The 19,824-nt window shown below is 38.9% G+C and overlaps 1 protein-coding gene across 5 annotated transcripts in view; it reads left to right on the forward strand.

Annotated features, from left to right (window-relative positions):
* The window catches only part of ANKS1B (ankyrin repeat and sterile alpha motif domain containing 1B), a 442,036-nt gene that overhangs the window by 256,533 nt on the left and 165,679 nt on the right, over positions 1–19,824 (forward strand). For all 5 annotated transcript variants that reach the window (XM_027794224.2, XM_027794228.2, XM_027794229.2 and 2 more), the window contains one exon: positions 13,954–14,052. In XM_027794224.2, the coding sequence (XP_027650025.2) occupies positions 13,954–14,052 (99 nt within the window). The remainder of the gene's footprint in view (positions 1–13,953; positions 14,053–19,824) is intronic.

Below are 19,824 nucleotides of genomic sequence, written 5' to 3' on the forward strand. Positions count from 1 at the left end.
CAAGTGAAGTTACAGTCTTCCACAATCTTGTGTCACTAGATCAGAAACATACAGTTTTATTACCCCGTTTGTTGGTAGCACTTGTCTGATTTGGACCCAATAGTAGAGGAAAAAGAGACCAGTGAGCCTCACAACTGTGCACCAAGATCATTAGGAGCATTTTTTATCAAAAAAAAAAAAAAATTTTTGCTTACAAGGAAATCTGCAAAGCATCAGTAAAAGAACTGCTTTAATTTGGATAGGGACAGGACCAGAAGACTCCTTAAACGTTAGTTGTTAAATGCAGTGTCCTTCTATACGAAGGGGATTGGTGGAAGTGCTCTTCACAGTAGCATCAGGAAGAAGGATGCCAGACCAGCTGGGCTGACTTGCCTGAAGGTTTCCTTAGGACTGAAGGAAATGAAATAATAGAGCATCAGATTATTGGACTCTGACAGTAGATATCCTAACATGAGTACTTGGAAAATCAGCTGTGTAGCAACATTCCAGAATCCCTTCCATAGTGTTTTGGGGCTGGATCAGTCTGTGTATGGTATTACTACCCTAAAAATATATCAAGCTGTCCTCTTATTAATTTTGAACATTGCTAATTCAGATTTTTAAGAAAATGCAGTACATCTATGGGAATAATCAATCTCTCAGACAAAGAAAAACAGAACAAGTTTACCTTTGTATAGAAGATTCGCGAAAACAAATACTATGTGATATGCAGCAGGGATAATTCAGAGTTCTATATAAAGGTGTTAGGACTGTCTGTATGAGACCAATATGTGACTTTTAAGTTTCACAGCTAGTACTTTGGCTGGAGACAAGTTACAGTTCAATTTCTGAGAGCAGGCTTCTTCAAATGCATGGATTGTTTTTCTTATATTCACTGGTAGAAAAAGATCATGCCTGCCATTATATATGTCAGTAATTTATGAATTGGTATTAAAATATCATGTTGTGTGAGTATTTGTAAGTTCTGACTGCTCAGTTACAGGCAGAAAACACAGCACTATGGTGGTCTAATTACTGCTTTTGTGTTGTATCTGAGATAAACAATACAAGAATATTTGCAAAAGAGTGAAAAATGTGTAAATAGGGCAGAGAATATGAACAGAAAGAAAGGTCACAGTATTAGAACTGTATCTGAATACAATATGTGGATTGGGAATAAATTCCACAGGGGGAATAAACAGATATGAAGGGATGAAGGGAACAGAAAGTAGAGAGTTTATGGTTTGGCTCACAGAGCCAGAAATCTAATTTTGCATTTTTTGGTTTATTTATTCAATGTGTTTGTTTATTTTTACATTACAGAATTATAAATGTTATTGTTCAACGGCCAGATACTTTAAAATCGTGGGCAAACTGTTTTGATGCCTGTGGTAATTAGTATTTTATATGAGATCCAGTCAATAGCTACACGGGACTTTTTTTAGGTTTGGGGTCACGGTATTATTGGTGACATAGCTAGACCATGCTACATGAAATGCGATTGTTTAATGCTATAAATATATCGCCATGGGTTGACAAGGATATATTAAGAAATGTAGTGATTGAGTGATTGTATCAGTGGCTACCCAGTTGTTTTTGAAAATGGAACCTTTAATTATTAGACAAATTTAGCATAAATAGAATGTCTTTCCCTCATTTTTTGGGCTTGTTGTCCAGTTATACCTCATTCAAGTGTTTTAGAGATCAGTCAGTAAAGGACAGAGATTGAAATACCCCTTCATGCATAGAAGGTATGCTATTCATAGGGACCTTGACAGGCTTGAAAAGTGGGTCCAGTGAACCTCATGCAGTTCAACAAAGCCCAGTGCAAGGTTCTGCACATGGACTGGGGCAATCCCCAATATCAGTACAGACTGGAGGAGGAATTAGGAGCAGCCCTGCAGAGAAGGACTTGACTTAGGGATACTGATAGATGAAAAATTGGGTAAGAGCCAGCAATGCACACTTGCAGCTTAGAAAGCCAATCCTGTCCTGGGCTGCATCAAAAGAAGCGTAGTCAGCAGGTCAAGGGGGGGCAGTTCTCCCACTCTGCTCCACTCTAGTGAGACCCCACCTGCACACAGCTTTGGAGTCGCCAGCACAAGGAAGACCTGGAGCTGTTGGGAGTGGGTCCAGAGGAGGGCCATGAAAATGATCAGAGGGCTGGAGCATCCCTCCTATAAAGACAGGCCGAGAGAGTTGGGGTTGTTCAACCTGGAGAAGAGAAGGCTGCAAGGACACCTCATTGCAACCTTCAAATATATAAAAAGGAGGCTTATAGGAAAGATGGAGGGAGACTTTTTACCAAGGCCTGTAGTCACAGGATAAGGGGCAATGGTTTTAAACTGAAAGAGGGTAGATTCAAACTGGATATAAAGGAGAATGCTTTTTAAAATGTGTGTGGTGGGACACTGGAAAAGGTTGCCCACAGAAGTTGTGGATGCCTCATCACTGGAAGTGTTCAAGATCAGGTTGGCAACATGAAAGATGTCCCTGCCTATGGCAGGGGGGCTTGACTAGATGATCTTTGAAGATCCCTTCTGACCCAAACCATCTGTGAATCTGATTCTATAGAATCATAGAATCACAGAATCATTTAGGTTGTAAAAGACCTTTACGGTCATTGAGTCCAACCATAAACTTAAGGCTGCCAAGTTTACCCCTAAACCATGTCTCTCAGTGCCACATCTTTTAAATACCTCCAGGGATGGTGACTCAACCACTTCCCCACGCAGCCTGTTCCAGTGCTTGATAACCTTTTCAGTGAAGAAATTTTTTCCTAATATCCCATCTAAACCTCCCCTGGTGTAACTTGAGGCCATTTTCTCTCATCTTAGCACTTGCTACTTGGGAAAAGAGACTGACACCCACCTGGCTACAACCTCCTTTCAGGTAGTTGTCAAGAGTGATAATGTCTCCCCCCAGCCTCCTTTTCTCCAGACTAAACAACCCCAGTTCCTTCAACCACTCCTGAAAGGATTTGTTCTCTGGACCCTTCACCAGCTTTATTGCCTTCTTTGGACACGCTCCAGCACCTTCAGTGTCTTTCTTGTATTTAGGGGCCCAAAACAGGACACAGTAGTCGAGGTACAGCCTCCCCAGTGCCGAATACGGGGGGATGATTCTAAGTATCCTTTCTTCCACATAGTCTGTGAACTTCAGCCTGTCATCATAATACAGTTTTGAAGGTATTATAAAGCTCTTACTTTATTTCTTGTGGAATATATCATCCCAAAGTTTATTTCTAAGGCTCGTCCAATGCTTCTGCCATCTCTGCAACGCATAAAAAGAAATAAACTTTGCAGTTCAGAGATGATTTGCTACAATCTAGAAAAGGATGGTAAATCAGCTTCCTCAGTTGCTAAAGAGCAGCTGAGTCTTACGTATCCATTGAAATCTATGGTGGATTTGTATTTAGCAAAATCAGGTCTTCTGCCTGCTATATATCCAGCACTTAGTCTCTAGTGTAGCTAAATGCCCATATGCTTAACTTTAAATTAGGCCAAAGATGAGACTGAAAAAAATTATATAAGACAAATTATTTATGTATTTTGCTTTTCTGGGCACTTTTGGCCACTAGCAGAGTCACTGAACTGGTGAGTTAGAGAGACCTTTGATCCCACCTAGTATGGTCATCCTGATGATTCTTGAGAACTACAGCCTTGGTTCAGATTCTCTAGCATGTTTCTGAGGAGTGTCTGCCTGCTGCTGAGCATAGGCTTCATGGTGCAAACTAGTCATTCTTGAAGTTGCTACATATGAAGCAAAATGCATCCTGATATGATGCCGTAGTCCCTGCATGACACACAAGATGACCAGATGAATGATAATTAGTCCTTTATGAAAATAGGAAAACACATCTCCCAAATCATTACCAGAGAACAATAGCACATGTAGTGACATAAAGCGCATGGGATCACATCACAGCGATCTGCTGGTTGCCATGGTGACGGGAGTGGGCCTGCAAAGCCAGCCACCCGGCTGCTGAATTGGAAGGGATAAGAAAAACACAGCCCACTTCCCATGCAAAATGAATTACAAGAACAAGCAAAGGAAGAAAAGAAAATTGTCAACCCTTAATCAAATGTTCTCTTATTTTTAGAAAGGGTTTGAAGAAAATGGATTCCATCTCTGCTTACCTTTTGGGCTTCAGAGACCTGGCTAGTAGTAACTCTGTACATACTATGGAAATAAATCACAACGGTTTGTATAAGAAAAATCACATGTAACAGAAATCTCATCTATGTGCAGTGGGAGATGATAATACCTTATTCGATCCTATTCGTTGGGCCTGCCTTAGCAACCAAAATCTGTACAAAGACATTAAAATAGGTCTCAACGTAACAACTGTATTTAGCAGGCAAGCCTGACTGCATATTTTCCCCACACACTTTCAATTTTGACCTAGAGAAAGTTAGTATATTCCAGTTCCTTATTAGCTTACAAGCTCTCTTACCTTTTACTCTTTCTTCAGCACTACAGATCCAAAGCAGCATGGTGGAACATGAAATGCATTTAAACATAGCAAATCAGTGACACCTAGAAAACACCCTCCATTTTTCCACTATTTCTCATTTGGGGAGCTGCTTCATATTTTATTATATTTAGTAATATTAAAGAAAGCAGCAAGTTCCATTGACCTACCAGCCTCCGTTTACTAGCAGCTAGGTGCTGAAAATGCTGTGGGCACCTTAAAGTTGGGTAGTGCCTTCATTTAGCAGCACACAGAGTGGACTCCAAACAGTCAGATAAGGCCTCAAGACCATATTAAAAATGCAGTTAGGTGCAGCAGTGGTGAGCATCACCACGCTTGGCTCTACAGTTCCTGCCTCTGGGAGTGGTATCCCCGCAGCTGAACTAGGCACACAAGACCCTGCATAACCTAATAGGAAGAGAAAGGCAATTCAGAAAGGGGTTTACAATGCTAAGCAGACGAAGCCTGTAAGGTGCTCCAAACCAGGCATTATATCTGAAAGTTTTGTCCTCCCTTTGAAGCCTTGCATTAGACACCATTTGGAGGATGGATTTCCCATGCTGCTCCCTGGATCTTGACATCCCAGTCATCACATTAGGATGAAAACAGCTGGCTCACTGTTTTCTTTCAAGTTACAGTATGCACATGAGTCTGTAGCTCAGAAGTTAGGATACTTGGTTGAAATAAATAGAAAGTCCTGAATTTTTTAGCTTTTTCCCCTGCTTTTTATATTTGGCAGCCACTGCATGTAAACCAGAAACATTTCTAGCAACAGCACAAGACTGATTTACCACAGCCAGCTGTCACTGGTCTAAAGGATAATATTCCTTTCTGGCTTACTGACTAAACTTCACAGCAATTTAGTTTCAGCAGGACAAGTGAATGATTCCTCATTATTCCCAGAGTGCCCTTTCATATCAGTTGTTGCATAGCTTGCCATCTTTTAAGGAAATTCAAGTTTGAGAAAGATAATGCGAATCGGATCTCCTGTCTTCTGCATGAATCCCCTAATAGCTGGACTGTGCTATGGGAAAGAAAGATAAAGCCATTCTTCCTCATTCCGTCACATTTTTAAGAAAAAAACATCTGCCAATTTGTGCTGTGCCTCTGTGTTTCTGCCTTGGGCATGCTCTGAGACTTCCTACCAGATCAAGCTCTGATGGCATCTAAGAGGATGAGCCTGCTTTCTAGACTCACTCAAAGGTCTGGCATGGTTCCTAAGCTTCTCTGTCTGCTCAGAACAGACAGCTCGAACACTGGGCAGCCCAAAGGTAAAGCTGCTGGTGTGAGCCATGCTCAGCTACAGGCAGGAGATGAACAAGCACTTCCAAGACCTCAGCTGTAATTTTGAGGCATAAGTGTGTGAAGGCTTAAGCATTTTCTTGAGCATGTGTTTTCCTTGCTGGTATTTCACAGACTCTTTCTGTGAATAAACTATTTTTAAGACATGGATCCTGCTCAGAATTTTGCAGTCAAAGTCTTTGACTCTGTGTTTTGTACTCTCCAGGCTGGTTTGGATGGCTGGCATTTTAAATAACGTGACTAGGGTTGATAAAAATGTGAGCTAAGAGATACTTCTCTGTGACACTCTAGGAGGTGAATAGTTTTTACATTTATTTCAAAACCATTGGTGTTAGCTCCAAGGTTATATAGAATTCCATGTTAGATGCAGAGCAGGTATTCAGCATTTTTGTTATGTCTGAAAATATCATGTTTGCCCATTTCTGCACTCCCCAAATTTACACACTTAATGCAGAAAGGAATATTTTGCTGAGAATTTAGAAGTCTGTTAATTAGCTCACAGTAATATTGATTTTAAAGTGGGTCCCTTGAGAAATTTGGCATCTAAGCTAACTAACATTTATCTCAAGTAATCTGAATAATGGTACAATATAGACTGTCTGGAATTTTCATTACTTGAAGTGAAATTATCTTCACAATATACATTTAAGAGATTAAGATGTAATTTAGGTAAGAATTAATAATTATTTTATTGAATTGTTATGACTAAATAAGCAGACAGAGTTGGGTCAACAGTGTTAGTAATTAAGCAGGCCAAATGCGACATCAGAGGTAATTTTTTCAATTGCCACCTTATCTGTGCAGCTAATTTGCATGTGACAATTGTGTTGGTTGTAATGAATCAGTGCTACAAGGAAGATGGGATAAAAATAGCAGGAATTCTTCCTACAAGGATCCTTTTCCCAGCTATCAGTATTATTTAATTGTCACCATATTTTAATTAACTATTACTGTTGTGTGAAAGGTCTCTGACTACATGCTTATTTGAATATCAATATTTGAAAAGCTTTTGATGGCACTGGTTACTTCAGGTTCACTTCTGAAACAGCTGAATGTGAACCAGAGAGAGATCTTTAAAACTTCAGTAGAGTGGGACTCCAGTCAGTTTAAAATTCACCTTCTATCTTTATGCATAGTTTGCAAATGAGGGCTCTGAATTGGATGTCTAGGAATGAAGTGGCCTTTTTTTAGTTAACATTTCAATAATAGTTTATTATTACCTCCTGACTAACTGACAGTAACCTGGAAAACTTTCTTCCAGTTTTCTCTTTGTTTTTGAGGGGGTTTTAATTGCTAAAAAAGTCATAAATATAAAGGCTGACAATAGAGCAAGGTGTGGATTGAGAATGAGTGTGAGTATCACTAGTTTAAAAGCAAATTAATTTTGGAAAAACATATCAAATTATTATTTTGTAGCATGCTTGGTCCTTTCTTCCTAACATTTTATAATCAATTGTTTTCCCCCAAGGCAAGATTTCATGCTTCTGCAGAGGATTTTTGTAACATAGTCTTATCAGGTTTGTAGGTGAAATAACAATTTCTGCAGTATCTCCAGGAATCTGATAAATCTTGCTGACCTGAAAGTACAACTTAGGCATTTCACTCAATAATCATTCTTACAGATCTTGTTTTCATGTTAACAGTGGCAATACTAGTGAGAGGCAACCTTTCCACTCATACCGAAGCTTGCTGAATTCTGGTTGTTTGCCAGTTCTTGTTTGGAAATGAAACGTGTGACACATTGCCTGAAATTTTTGCACTAACAAGAGGCAGTGTTCATTACTGAAAGCTACATTTCTTCTGTCATTTCTTCCAAGTCTCTAAGAACTAAGGTCTTTTTCTTTGTGGAAAAGCTATGTTGCAGTGAAAATTTATAAACCTTCTGGCATATGATTTAGACGATGAAAAAGAAAAGTCCTGGTTATGCAATGTGTCCTTAACCACATTGTGAGATGTCTGTACTTTGTTCCCAGCCAGCCAGTTTAGATGTCAACTATTCCAAGGGAATCCAGTTTGGAAGGATATTAGGATTAGGTGGGTGAGCTGCAAAGTAATTCAGACTGAGGAGGGGGCTGTTTTAAGGGAGCTGTTGAGGATGTGCTTATAACAGTCCTTGTTCCCATTAGTACCAGGTGCTTGATCTCTTCCTTCCCAGTGGAAGGTGGTAAGAAAGAACAGAGTTCTGCAGTGCTGTTGGTCTATTTTCTATCTCTGACTTCAGTCTCCAAGCATGTATAATGGAAGAACATTCCCATCTGCTCCTACCCTGCTCCCTCCTCTCTTATATCTGAGAGAGCAGAGAATAATGGTGCTCTCGGATACTGCAGCTAAGTGTACCATCTTCCATATTCCCTTTTTTCCTTTCTGTGCCAGGTCATATTTCCAGCAGTCCTGTAAGCCCAAGTGTGAGGCCTGTTGCCACAACTGCATTCAGATCCCCCCAGCTGTGCTCCTACAGCGTCAAGTCCCATTCAGCCAGGGTGAGATTCAGTGCAGTTCACGTTGGTAGAGATACTGGCAAGGCACTTTTGAACACCCACCAGGCCTTGTCTGTGATATGCATACACCGTGATCCTACCCATTGCTATGTGTTAGGTGCCACTTGTACCAGGTCTTTAGGATCCCTACTGATCTCATTATGTTGATGATGTGGCAGATTACTACATGGGTGGCTGGGAGAGGGCAAAGGAGAGCATAAAGTGCTCCATGCAACAGGAGTGATGCAAGCAGCAATGCTGCCCCATCAACACTATACTCACCTCAGAAGTCATCTTTCCCTTACCCACACCAGCCCTGTTCTTGGGCAAAGCAATTTCCGATACACCAGAAGCACAAAAAAATTAAGTTGTTGCCACCTCGCATAGCACTTGTCATCTCCAGCTGAACTTGGTCTGAATAATGGCTGCACAGCAAATTAATTCAACTTAACCTGGTGAGCAGCAGCTCAGGCACCAGATGTACTGCTTTCCCTCCGCTAGCTGACTTAGCTGAGCATAGAAAAAGCTGGTTCAGTTGGCATTGCCAGCCTTTAGCCAGAACTCTCCCCAATCTTTTGCTTCTTACTTATTCTTATTTCTTCTATTTCTTCAATCTTTTCTTTGTAAGGGAGAAAAAAACCTTGAATGCAAAATTAATTTGTACTGTGTCTTTTTTCAGTCAGTTTTTACTCCATTTACATAAAGTGATGCATATGCATTTGCCTCCCTGTTGAGGGTTTTTTCCCAGAACTTTGCAATGAAAGTGTATGAAATCACTCTCTAACCTTTATCCTTTATTCGGTTTTCAATCTGTCAACCAAGATGAAGAATAATAATAAGACCAAAAAGCATATGCAGGTGGTTTGTTGCCCACAGTCCATCTCTTCCAACTTCAGTGGTTGAGTTTTCAGATAAGTCTAGTGATATACCTGCCAGCTGGTTTAAAGCTTCTCTACTATTTTACTTAAGTGAGAGAATCAGGCATTGGAATTTTTCACCACAGGTCTCCAGCACAGAAAATATATGAAGGAAGATTACAAACATAGATACAAAAAGGAGGCAATGAGAAACATACAGTCGTGCCTGCTATCCTATATGTTCTTCTAATCACTAAAGTTTATCTTCAGGGTTAAATCTTCAAACCACTTTTGTTCCTGCAGAATGTAGGATGCGCATTGGTCTTTTTTTTTTTTTTTTAAGAATTTTAAAAATTGTTCTCATTTGATAGTAGATGAATTTGTCAGTAAGTTTATGAATCTTTTGCTTTGATTGGATTTTAGAGGTTCTTTGAGCTGTTTAATGTATTAAAATTAGACTATTTTTATTAGATTTTTTTTTGCTCTAGATCTGACATATCCCAGATTAAATTGTTTTCTAAAGATTCCATATACATCTACCTGTACTCACATACATTTGGAATCTAGTATTAGTCTAATCCAGCAATTTTGGGAAATAACGTATTAACTTTAGGGCAACTGTATTTAACTTTATTGTTGACTGTATTTAACTTTAGGGCAACGAAGCTGGTGAAGGGTCTGGAGCACAAGTCTTATGAGGAAGAGCTGAGGGAACTGGGGTTGTTTGATTTGGAGAGGAGGAGACTCAGGGGGGACCTTATTGCTCTGTGCAACTACCTGAAAGGAGGCTGTAGGCAGGTGGGGGTAGGTCTCTTCTCCTAGATAGCAAGCGACAGGACAAGAGGAAACCAGGGGAGGTTTATGTTGGATATGAAGAAAGATTTCTTCACTGAAAGTGTGGTCAGGCATTGGAACAGGCTGCGCAGGAAGGCGGTGGAATCACCATTCCTGGAGATATTTAAAAACCACACAATTGTGCTGCTTCGAGACATGGTTTAGTGGTGGACTTGGAAGTCCTGGGTTAATGGTTGGATTTGATCTCAAAGGTCTTTTCCAGCCTAAATGATTCTGTTATTCTCTGATTCTATAACTTCAGGTGGAGAGTGCCAGAGGTGATTTTGTGTGGAACAACCCAAAAAAATGCCAATGAAGTATTTCTGTCATAGAGTACCATTATGTACTTTGTTCTGAACCTATTTATAGGAACTATCTCAGATTTTGGCAACATTTCTGGTTTTTTAAAATTGTGTTGTTTTTCATATGCCTCCAGTCTCCCACATGCAGAGTCATTTTTCCTTCCTTCTTGAGCCCAACTGTTCTGTGAAACTACTGCCTCCTTACTCAGGAGATTGGCTTCCTGTATTGCTTACAAGGAAAAAAGATGATATTCCTGAGAGCAGTGCAGAACCACAAAACCCACGGTGGGTGGGAGTGGGGGGGTAGGGAGGAGTGGGTCAGCTACCCTTTTTCCTAACTGGAGCTTCAGAAGCAGGTTCTTTCTAATTCATAAGTAATACTTATGAACTAACAAGACAGGAATTTCAACATTGTAATCTGAATCTGTCCTAGTATAAGCAATTTTTATATATTCTTACTGCTTTAATTTCAAGAAGTTTTCCTTCCAAAGGAAAGAATATTGCATATAGCCTGAAGTTTTCCTATAGACTTAAGAAACTACAATATCACAAAGCTTCTTATGATTTTATTACATAATAAAAGCATAATAACCCCAGTAGAGATTGCTGGCCCATATTTCCCGTTATAAGAACCTGTTTTGTATGTAAACGAATCGAAGATAAATCTTTAACTCAAATTCTCTAGGCATCTACTAGAATAATTTCTTTTGGGTGAGTTTTCAGCTAATGTAGCTCAGCTATTTTTAAAGCTGAAATAACGTGAAAAGACAACCTTGCATTCATATTAATTGTAATTACATTTACTATGTCATCTCTGTAAAGTTAATTGAGGTTAAATTTGGCCCAGCTTATAATAAAAGTGTGCATAGCAGCTAAAAGCAGGGAGAGAATTTCTCCTCGTCTCTGTTCTGCCACAGAGGGAAGGTAGGTTTTCCTCACTCGCAATGTAGGAGCCTGTGGAAGGAGACTAGAGTAGCACAAGAAGAGTAATCAGGTAAATAAAGAATCAAGGACTAGGATTAAGGGGAGAATGGAAGCTGACACCAAGGAGGTAGGAATATGGGGGGACTGTTTCTTTCTTTTCACAGATGTGACTGCAAAACGGAAGCAGCTTTCTACTACTATCAGTTTACTCCTCTATGTTAAGCAATAGTGGATTATAGTGAGTATCTAAAGTTTCCTGGTTTGCTCGTGTGGAAACATGAAGAGCTGGTTCAGCTCCATGGCAGGAGACAATGAAGTCTGATTTACAGGAGAGATAAGTGTCTGCTGCTGACTCTGACGGGAACACACAGCAAAAGCTCCAAAACCTGAACACATTGAAAGACCAGGTTGTTGACTACTTAGGCTGGGAACAATGGCGCAACATCAGTTCCGGACTTCCCAGAGTTTAAAATATTTCATTTTGTAACCTTGGCATACTTTTAAAAATATGTAATATCAACTGCAAAGAAAAAAAAAAGTAGTAATATATAAGGAAAAAACATCAGTAAAGAATTAATAAAATAACACTTTCTCTACTATGCAGCAACTATGGGCAAATAGACGGGATTATTCCTGTGCTAAGTGTTAGTTGGATTGGGTTTTAAACATTGCAATATTTGAAACTGGATGTCAAGGTTACTGGCACCAGTAAACAGTGTGAGGTTGCTCAGTGACAAGTACACCATGACTGTGCGTAAACATCATGCAGCGATGAAAGGTGAAATCTGAAAAACAGTAAGATGAGGTGAAAGCAATAGCTGTAAAGACAATAATTGCATTTGTTAAAATTAATAAAAATGTATAGCCTTTGTTTTGGACTGGATCCTAAGTTGGCTCAGTTTCCTTAAGTCCATTTATGCTAGCTATTTCCAGCAGCTGAAGAATCCAGCCCAAAATGGAAGAATTTTTTCCCCAGTTCTTCCCATAAGTTTACAGCCTCCCTTAGGTCATTTAAAGGAGAAAGGAAGAAAGGGGAAGTTATATTTTGTATGTATTTACCAGGGGGATGAAGGAGGTATTAACCCCACCTCATCTCTATCACAGTTTGCACAGCCTGTGCTGCGCACACTCTTACACCATGTGATCTACTTAAACCGGCATGATTGCACAGCTTCTCCCTTTAGAGCAGGTCTCTGTCTGCCCCTGTTCTGAATGCTGCAAACAAATTCTTTCAGGATATGATTTGCAGACTTGTAGCCTTAAATTATACCACTTACCATGAAATATAATTTTAAATGTAATAGCTTTGCAAAGTTTGACTTAAAAAGATATCCCCTAGATTTTGCAGGATGCTGTACAGAGTAGCTCTTGACAGTCCTCAAGAGTACATCTGTAAACTAATTGGTCCATCTGAAGTAAGTGAAGATTTAGCAGCTGAACAGGGTGAGGTATTGCATATTCCAGCGTGCTTTTGAAAGCAAGCCATGTTGCTGTGGGACGGGAGATTTGATATTCAGAAAGAATTTGTTATTAAGCCCTGATTCAGCAAAGTATTTAAGCATGTTCTGTTATGTGCCTATTAGCTTTTCATTTTGCTGCTGCTTAAGAGCTTCACTGAGTCAGAAGCAGCAAGCCAAATGGAAAGGTGGAGTGAAGTTTTTGTGGTTTCGCTCACATAATGCCTGTTCCAGGAAGATGTTAAATCAGTACAAATAATAATTCTTGCTTCTAGCAAACTGATGTCATGAGACTCCAACAGAGGTAAGGGTTCAAGAAAGGTCATCTGTTTTTTTGCAGATTTTGTTTGCAATTGTAGTAGTTAGAAGCTTTTTAACAGTATTTGTTTTTTTTTTTAAGTGAGGTTTTCTCTGAAATGAGGTATTCTAGAAAATGGAATACAAGTTTGCCAGCCTACTTTGAACTATCTTGATTTGATCCCTGGCTGAAATTCCCTTTTTTGAGCTACTGTTGTGCTTCATGTGATTCCAAATAATCACTGCCTGATAATCAAGTACCTCAACCTTCAAATGCTGAACTTACTATCTAGATAGTGTCAAACTGCTTGAATTTAGGAGTCATATTATGCTGTTTGTGTAACTATAGGTCCTCTCCTACTGCTAACAACTCCTAAGACTAGAGGCTTAAATTGTGGGGGCTCATTTTATAGAACTTTTTGGGCCACTATTTTATGTATTGTTTGAACAAGTGGTCTTTTTCAGCTGTTTGCTTAGGAATTATTTGACCTGCCCACAAGCAGGGTTGTAAGAGCAGTGACTTTACCTGTTAGGATTACAAAGTTTAGGGGCATGGGGACTGTATGGGGTTTGTTGACAGCGTTCCCTTTCTTCACCTTTTCTAACAAGGAACTAAATAATTTTATCCTCAATGACTCTTCTCATCTTATTCAGTGTTAAGTATTTTCCAGTCTGGAGAAAAACAAACATCATGTGTAGCTTGGTGAGGTAGGAGCAGAATTGAGGAGCTTCTGAACATTTCTATAGTCTTGTCCTTCGTTTCAGTTAAATGAACAAAGGTTCACATCTGGTATTTAGCTTGCATGAGAACTCCAATTTCTCCACTGGCAGTGCTGCCAGCAGTATGGTAGTTGTCCCTGACTTCAAGCATCTTCCACCATATTTTGTCATCATGAGAATGAATGCAATCATCAGTAGTTTATGATTCTTATCAGATACTGTAAGTTAAGAAAAGTGTTTTCTTTTAAATGCAGCAGAAGGACTTGTTTCAGGCTATTGAAGGCATCTGTTATCTTTTCATTTTTATTTCACTTCTTTTTTCATTTTTAGGGAAGCAACGTAATGGAAGACCAGGATCTCCTGGAAATAGGAATCCTTAACTCTGGACACAGACAGAGAATACTCCAAGCAATCCAGCTTCTCCCAAAGGTATAGTTTCTGTCATTATCCAAGCATGGGAACTAACAGTTATGGCTTTCATGTTATTTAAAACACTTTTTTGAATGGAGGTAAACATCTCTCTACTGTTTTTGTAGACATGTTTTTTGCATATGCAAATGTGGTATAAAGTAATGTCATTGCATTGGACTCACTTTATATAGATGTAATAGACAAAGTGAAGGAGAATAAAATACGTAATTTGAAGTGATGGCTGTTTAGAATTTATTTTAATTATTTTTGGCTTTTCAGTCTGTTTTTGGACTGTCATTGAATATGTGTGAATGGGGTTGTCAATGAATCCCAGATGTTTGTCTTTACATAGCAGTTGGCCGGGAAACACTTTGCCCCTTATGTAAGTACTCTTAAAAGCCTTGAATGAAACGTTGTTTTCCTAATACCTTCATTTCATGTAAGATGCAGAGGCTTCTTGCAGTTTTTGTGTTTGATTTGCTACTGTGTACATGAATTTTGCTTCTCAGCTGTGGACAGAGTACATTGCAGTCATTTTTCCGATCATTTTTGGTGCTAGACAATTTAAACTATAAATCAGTGATAGAAAGGGATTCTTCTTACATTTTGCACACCAGAATATATCAGTGGAGGCTTCTACTAGCATTCCAAACAAGAAAGATAGTGGGCCTAGCATGAAAACTTACTGTTTGATTTTGGAAAACTGTTTAAAGAGAGTGAATGAGGGGAAATAGACACCAGTAAGGCTTAGAGGGCTGCCACATGTAATGCAGGTACTTAATGCAAGATATTAGGGCAGAATAAAACCTAGTGAAAAGTACGTGGAATGTTCTGGAAGCAGCATGTGTAGAATGGTTGAGGTAAATAGAGATTAGTCTGCTTGCAGTTTGTTAATACTGGAGAATGAGCATGAAGCTGACATTGCTGCAAGAGGCTTTTTGACGCATTAAGGCTTACTGGATGGATCGCTTGTAAAAGACAGCAAGGGATTTTTGTATGGGAAAAACATGAAGTTGTGAACAATTTCCCTGACAGGATGCATTGGTCAATCCATATACACTACAATATGAGTCTTTGCTCTGAAACACCAAAGATAATTAAAGACAATAATATTCCACATACCTTATTAGACAAGTGAGATAAATGGTAGAAGTCATAGGTATATAAAAGTAGCATTTGATGAATTACAAGAGATATTCAAGGTTTAACTATAAAGTTATTACTTTTTCAGCAATGCTGTTATTCAAACAGAATTTTTTAATCTTAATCCCTGCTCTTAGCCAATGATATATTTTCTCTATTTTTCATACTTCTTAGAGATCAGCTTTCTTGTATTCTTGTTTAAATTTTTCAAAATTAATAAATAGATTGTTAATATATCATAGTTTTAGCACTATCTGCACTCTAACTGATGTTTATGAAAACATTGTTAATAACACCTGCTTTTGTGAAGTATACTAATGCTGAGACCAGATTCTGACATAAAATTCCAACTGAGGTCTTTTTAAAATGTGCTTAATGTGAGAAAAGAGGACAGAATCAAGATTTAGAGATACTCCTGAAACCAACTGAGGACAAGATGGTTATGCAGTTACTTGGAAGAATCACTATCTTTGGAACCAAAGATAATTAACAAAGAATGGCTTGACGCATGGGCTGAATTTTAGCAGCTTCCCCACTGAGCTAGAGAAAACGGTCCTTAAGGACCACATTTTTAACATGTCTTTGATGGAACAATGTTACACCAAAACACAAGCAGTCAAAGCTGAAGCTGTGTGTCACATTTCTTCGCTTAAATGACTCAGCAAGGCAAGAGAGCTTACACAGTAAAATACATAATTTCCTATTCAAAACTGAGTTCTTTTGAAGGCACAGCTGTCAGAATAGTTATGGGGCCCAAAAACTGGGATCATGGTAAGTTTTATCTGATGTAACCAACACTTGCTGTATTCACAACAGCTTGCTGAAGATCTAAAAAAATTTTCACATCCTGCGTGGAACCATGAAACATTTCTGGATATCTGTGGATAAGTTCAGCTCTGTCATCATGCATTCAAAATAGTGAATACCATCTAAATATTTTAAGATCTCAAACTGTAATTGGATTCTCACTAATTTGAATTTCATATAGATAAAAATTCTTTTAGTTTGTTTTGAACATCTACCTGTTTTCTGTTCCTCATGTAATTTAAAACTTGATGACTCCTTGTGTTTTAGTACTTAATAACATTGCTGATGATGTTATTTTTTAGTTTTACTATTTATGTTTCGTGTCTGTGATACTTTTTAACTCAGATTTTGAGGTGGAAATAAAGTGCATTAAAAAACAACTATGGAACAACACTTCCTTAGAGCCATATACTCAGACAGTATTGAATAAGTTGAGGGTAAAAATGAAGTAACAAATCTATTGTCAAGGTTTTTAAATACTCTTTTTTTAAAAGCTTTTTTTGTTATTCTCATCAATATTCATCTCTGCAGCTGAAAATGCAACAGGCATTTAGTGGCTGAAAAGAAAGACTTTTTTTCACTGGTAATTGCTGGCTTCCTAAAGAGTGATGAATTTCTATATTTCAAACATGCATAGCCTATTTAAGAACGACTTTCTAGAGCTCGAAGGAGTCTTAAATAGGAAAGAACCCCACATATCTGTCCAAATATAGATGAATTAATCATTGTAGTTTCTATGAACTGTTTAGCCAGTGTAGATAGGTATGTTTACCCAGATTTCTCAAAATATTTTTCATTGCTAATTCTGTATTTGAGAAGGTAAACCTGTATGTTTGTAAAAGTTCATCAAAATCAAAATCTTTCAGTTAGATTTCTGCTTTTCAAAATACCCTTTATTCTTGTTGGATTAGAGCTAGTAGCCCAAATGCTCATCTTGCACTAATGCAATTTAAGTTATTCAAGTTTCACATTAATATTAACTACAGCACTTTATGGCTTATTATTATTAGATAAGGTTAAGACACTCCAGTAGAAATATCATTTGTAAAGTTAATTCTTGAAATGGAAATACTTTACACATGACATCACCCTTAGAGCATATTTCGTAGCAGAGATTGATACTGCATTTAAGATTTTATTGTGTGAAAAGAAGTAAATCAATAAATGTTTAGAGAAGGATTTTATGTGTTTTATTAAAAGGAAGTTCAGACACATTGAGAGGTAGAGATGATGTCTAAAAACTTACTGAATTTGCAAGTACGAGGACTTGAGAAAAAAAATTGATACTGAGGAAAAGAATGTGTGCAGGGTATGCTTCATTGTCTAAGAAAACAGTAGCAGTCACAACCTTAATTTTAGCCACACTTAAGTGACATAGGAAACCTAAGGAGCATTGTCAGTTTATTTTGGCATCCAAAACCTATGTGCAAGTGATTTCTCAATGGGTTCCTCAAAAACTAAAAAGGTTTTGAAAATGAGAATCATCCTAGCTTATCTGAGAACTTAGATAAGAAAAAAGATCTGGTTTGTGTGGGATGCTCAGTGTATGGCTCCTTCTCCCAGCACATAATGGGAACACATTCTCTCATTTGACAGATGGAAGAAGGATGTTAGCTGAAAGCAGGTTTCTCCTGGTTTCACAGCTATTCTTAAAGTGTGCAGCTTGTTCCTCCCTGCAGTGCTTCCTTCTTGTAGCAGTGGTGTGCAGGCAGCCAGCCTCACCAGCCAACAAGTAAGATATGAGCAGGCTATAAGCCTGTGCTCTCTGTGAGTAGTGTTATATGAGCAGTAAAGCTGTGCTTCCAAAAGTGTGGGATCTATTACTCATATGTAACACTTTTGTGCAAGCACAGTAAGTCTGGCATTTAGGAAAACAGAACTACCAGGCATGTGCACATTAACTGTGCTGTGTATGTAACAGAGAAAGACCACATCATATGTTTGCTAGTGATATATTGCTATTGGCTTAGACATCCCAGAGCTTAGCAAGCTGGTTTGAATCCTGGTGTTTAATTCTGTCATTTAGCACAGGTAAAAGGTAGATCATTCTAACTTGCATTACTAAAGACAGTGTCAAAACTAAAAGATGCTGCAAAGTGGTACCATAATGTTTATGAGTCTGGTTGTGACTCCTTGGTTCTGTTCTGCTGGCAGTGAAGATGAAAAACAGCATTGATAGGAAGTGCTTTCTACCCTGCTTCCTGATACCTCTGGGAATTATTTTCCTGGTTTGGAAGGAGGCTGCTCACTTGCTCATTACACTGCTGATAAGACCTTTGACCATGAGGACAGAAAAAGGTGTTAGAATCTGGCATAACACATGAATTTTTCAACTCTGAAACACAAACGTGTAGTCTACGTTATGTAAGTAATGCAGCAAAATAGGAATGGATCAGTAAGACACAACAGTTAGATACATCCATGCTATACTTTGGGGTGTTTACTTCAGTACTTCAGACTAGCTTTAAACTAGCCCTATAGACCAAATATCCCCTCCATGCATGTGCTTCAAAAATGTCTTATGAAAGCAGTCTCACTAACATATTCCTTCTTAACTGACCCTACCAGTGAGCCTGTCTAGATATGATGTCCTGTCATTTATCTGTATCATGTAGATAACAAGTAGCATGTCACTGGTCCTGCCACCATTGCCCATACAGTAAGTCTTACTTCTTTTCCTGCTTCTTTTATACTTTCTTATTTGGATTGGCTCCACAATCCCTATTGGCTGCTCTAAGAATAGCAGGCAAGGAAATATGCTATATGAGAGGAAGCACTATCCTCTTTCTATGGCAACTAGACTAAGAGGACAACCTGAATGAGCTGTCTTAGACTTTCTGCACATCCTTTTGTCTGAGAAAGAAGACATGGACAATTGCTTTCTGGGAGTCTTTGCTGGTGTGGCTGTTCTGCCCCAGGTCTTCACCCTTCATATATTCATGGGTTCCATAAGGGCCACTGATAGGATCCACATTCCCATCTGCAACCTGTGCAGAGGCAGCTATAAACTACAAAGACTACCACTCAGTTGTCCCACCTCTTTACTCATTGAGGCATGTCTATGAACATATTTTCAGGTCATCAGAAGGACTTCTGATACACATATGGTCCATAATTCCAGTGCTGGATTCAGAGGAACAGTAGCATCTTCTCTATGGGCAGCAATAGCATTAGCAGCATCCGGGTACCACCTGCATCATAGGAAGTGCTATGCACCCACTGCATCACCAGTCATGAGACCATACATGACTCGAGCAAGCACCCAGTTTAACTGTAACTCTGTCACATGCTGTGTAAAAGGAAACTGGGGCTTTTGCCATCTGCCTCCAAGATAGCAGGCTGCATGGCAGACTGGACACAAGTATTTCCAATGTTTTCCCGAAGTACAGGTCTGGGCTGTGCAGAGCACAGCTCCTGTGAGGACACAGTGAAGTCTTTTTAACTTTTTATGAGACTGAAATAGCAAAGAGCAGTTTCTTCGACACCTGTAAGCACGGCCCTCTGTTCTCTTTGAATCTTCTCAGAGCATCAAGGATGGCACTTATCTCCAGGCTGTTGCACATTCACAGATGAAGGGAAGACCAATGAGGATTGACTGGAGTAGGGCAAGGAAAATATGACTAACTCTGAATGTCTTTTGCAGTGTTTCAAATGTAATGGGAAGATTACAAGGAAATTGATCTCTGTTTCCTTGTGTCATTGAATTTCTAGGCCCACTCCTACCTCCACACAAAGGGAGTGAAGATGTCTTTATGGCCTCTGAGGCTTAGTGGCTTCACCTATTCACTCCTCAATGGCACTGGGTTGATAGATGTGTTTATTCTGCCTGCTGTTGTGTGG

Source organism: Falco peregrinus, chromosome 6 (genome assembly GCF_023634155.1).
Source record: "Falco peregrinus isolate bFalPer1 chromosome 6, bFalPer1.pri, whole genome shotgun sequence".
Lineage (NCBI taxonomy): Eukaryota > Metazoa > Chordata > Aves > Falconiformes > Falconidae > Falco > Falco peregrinus.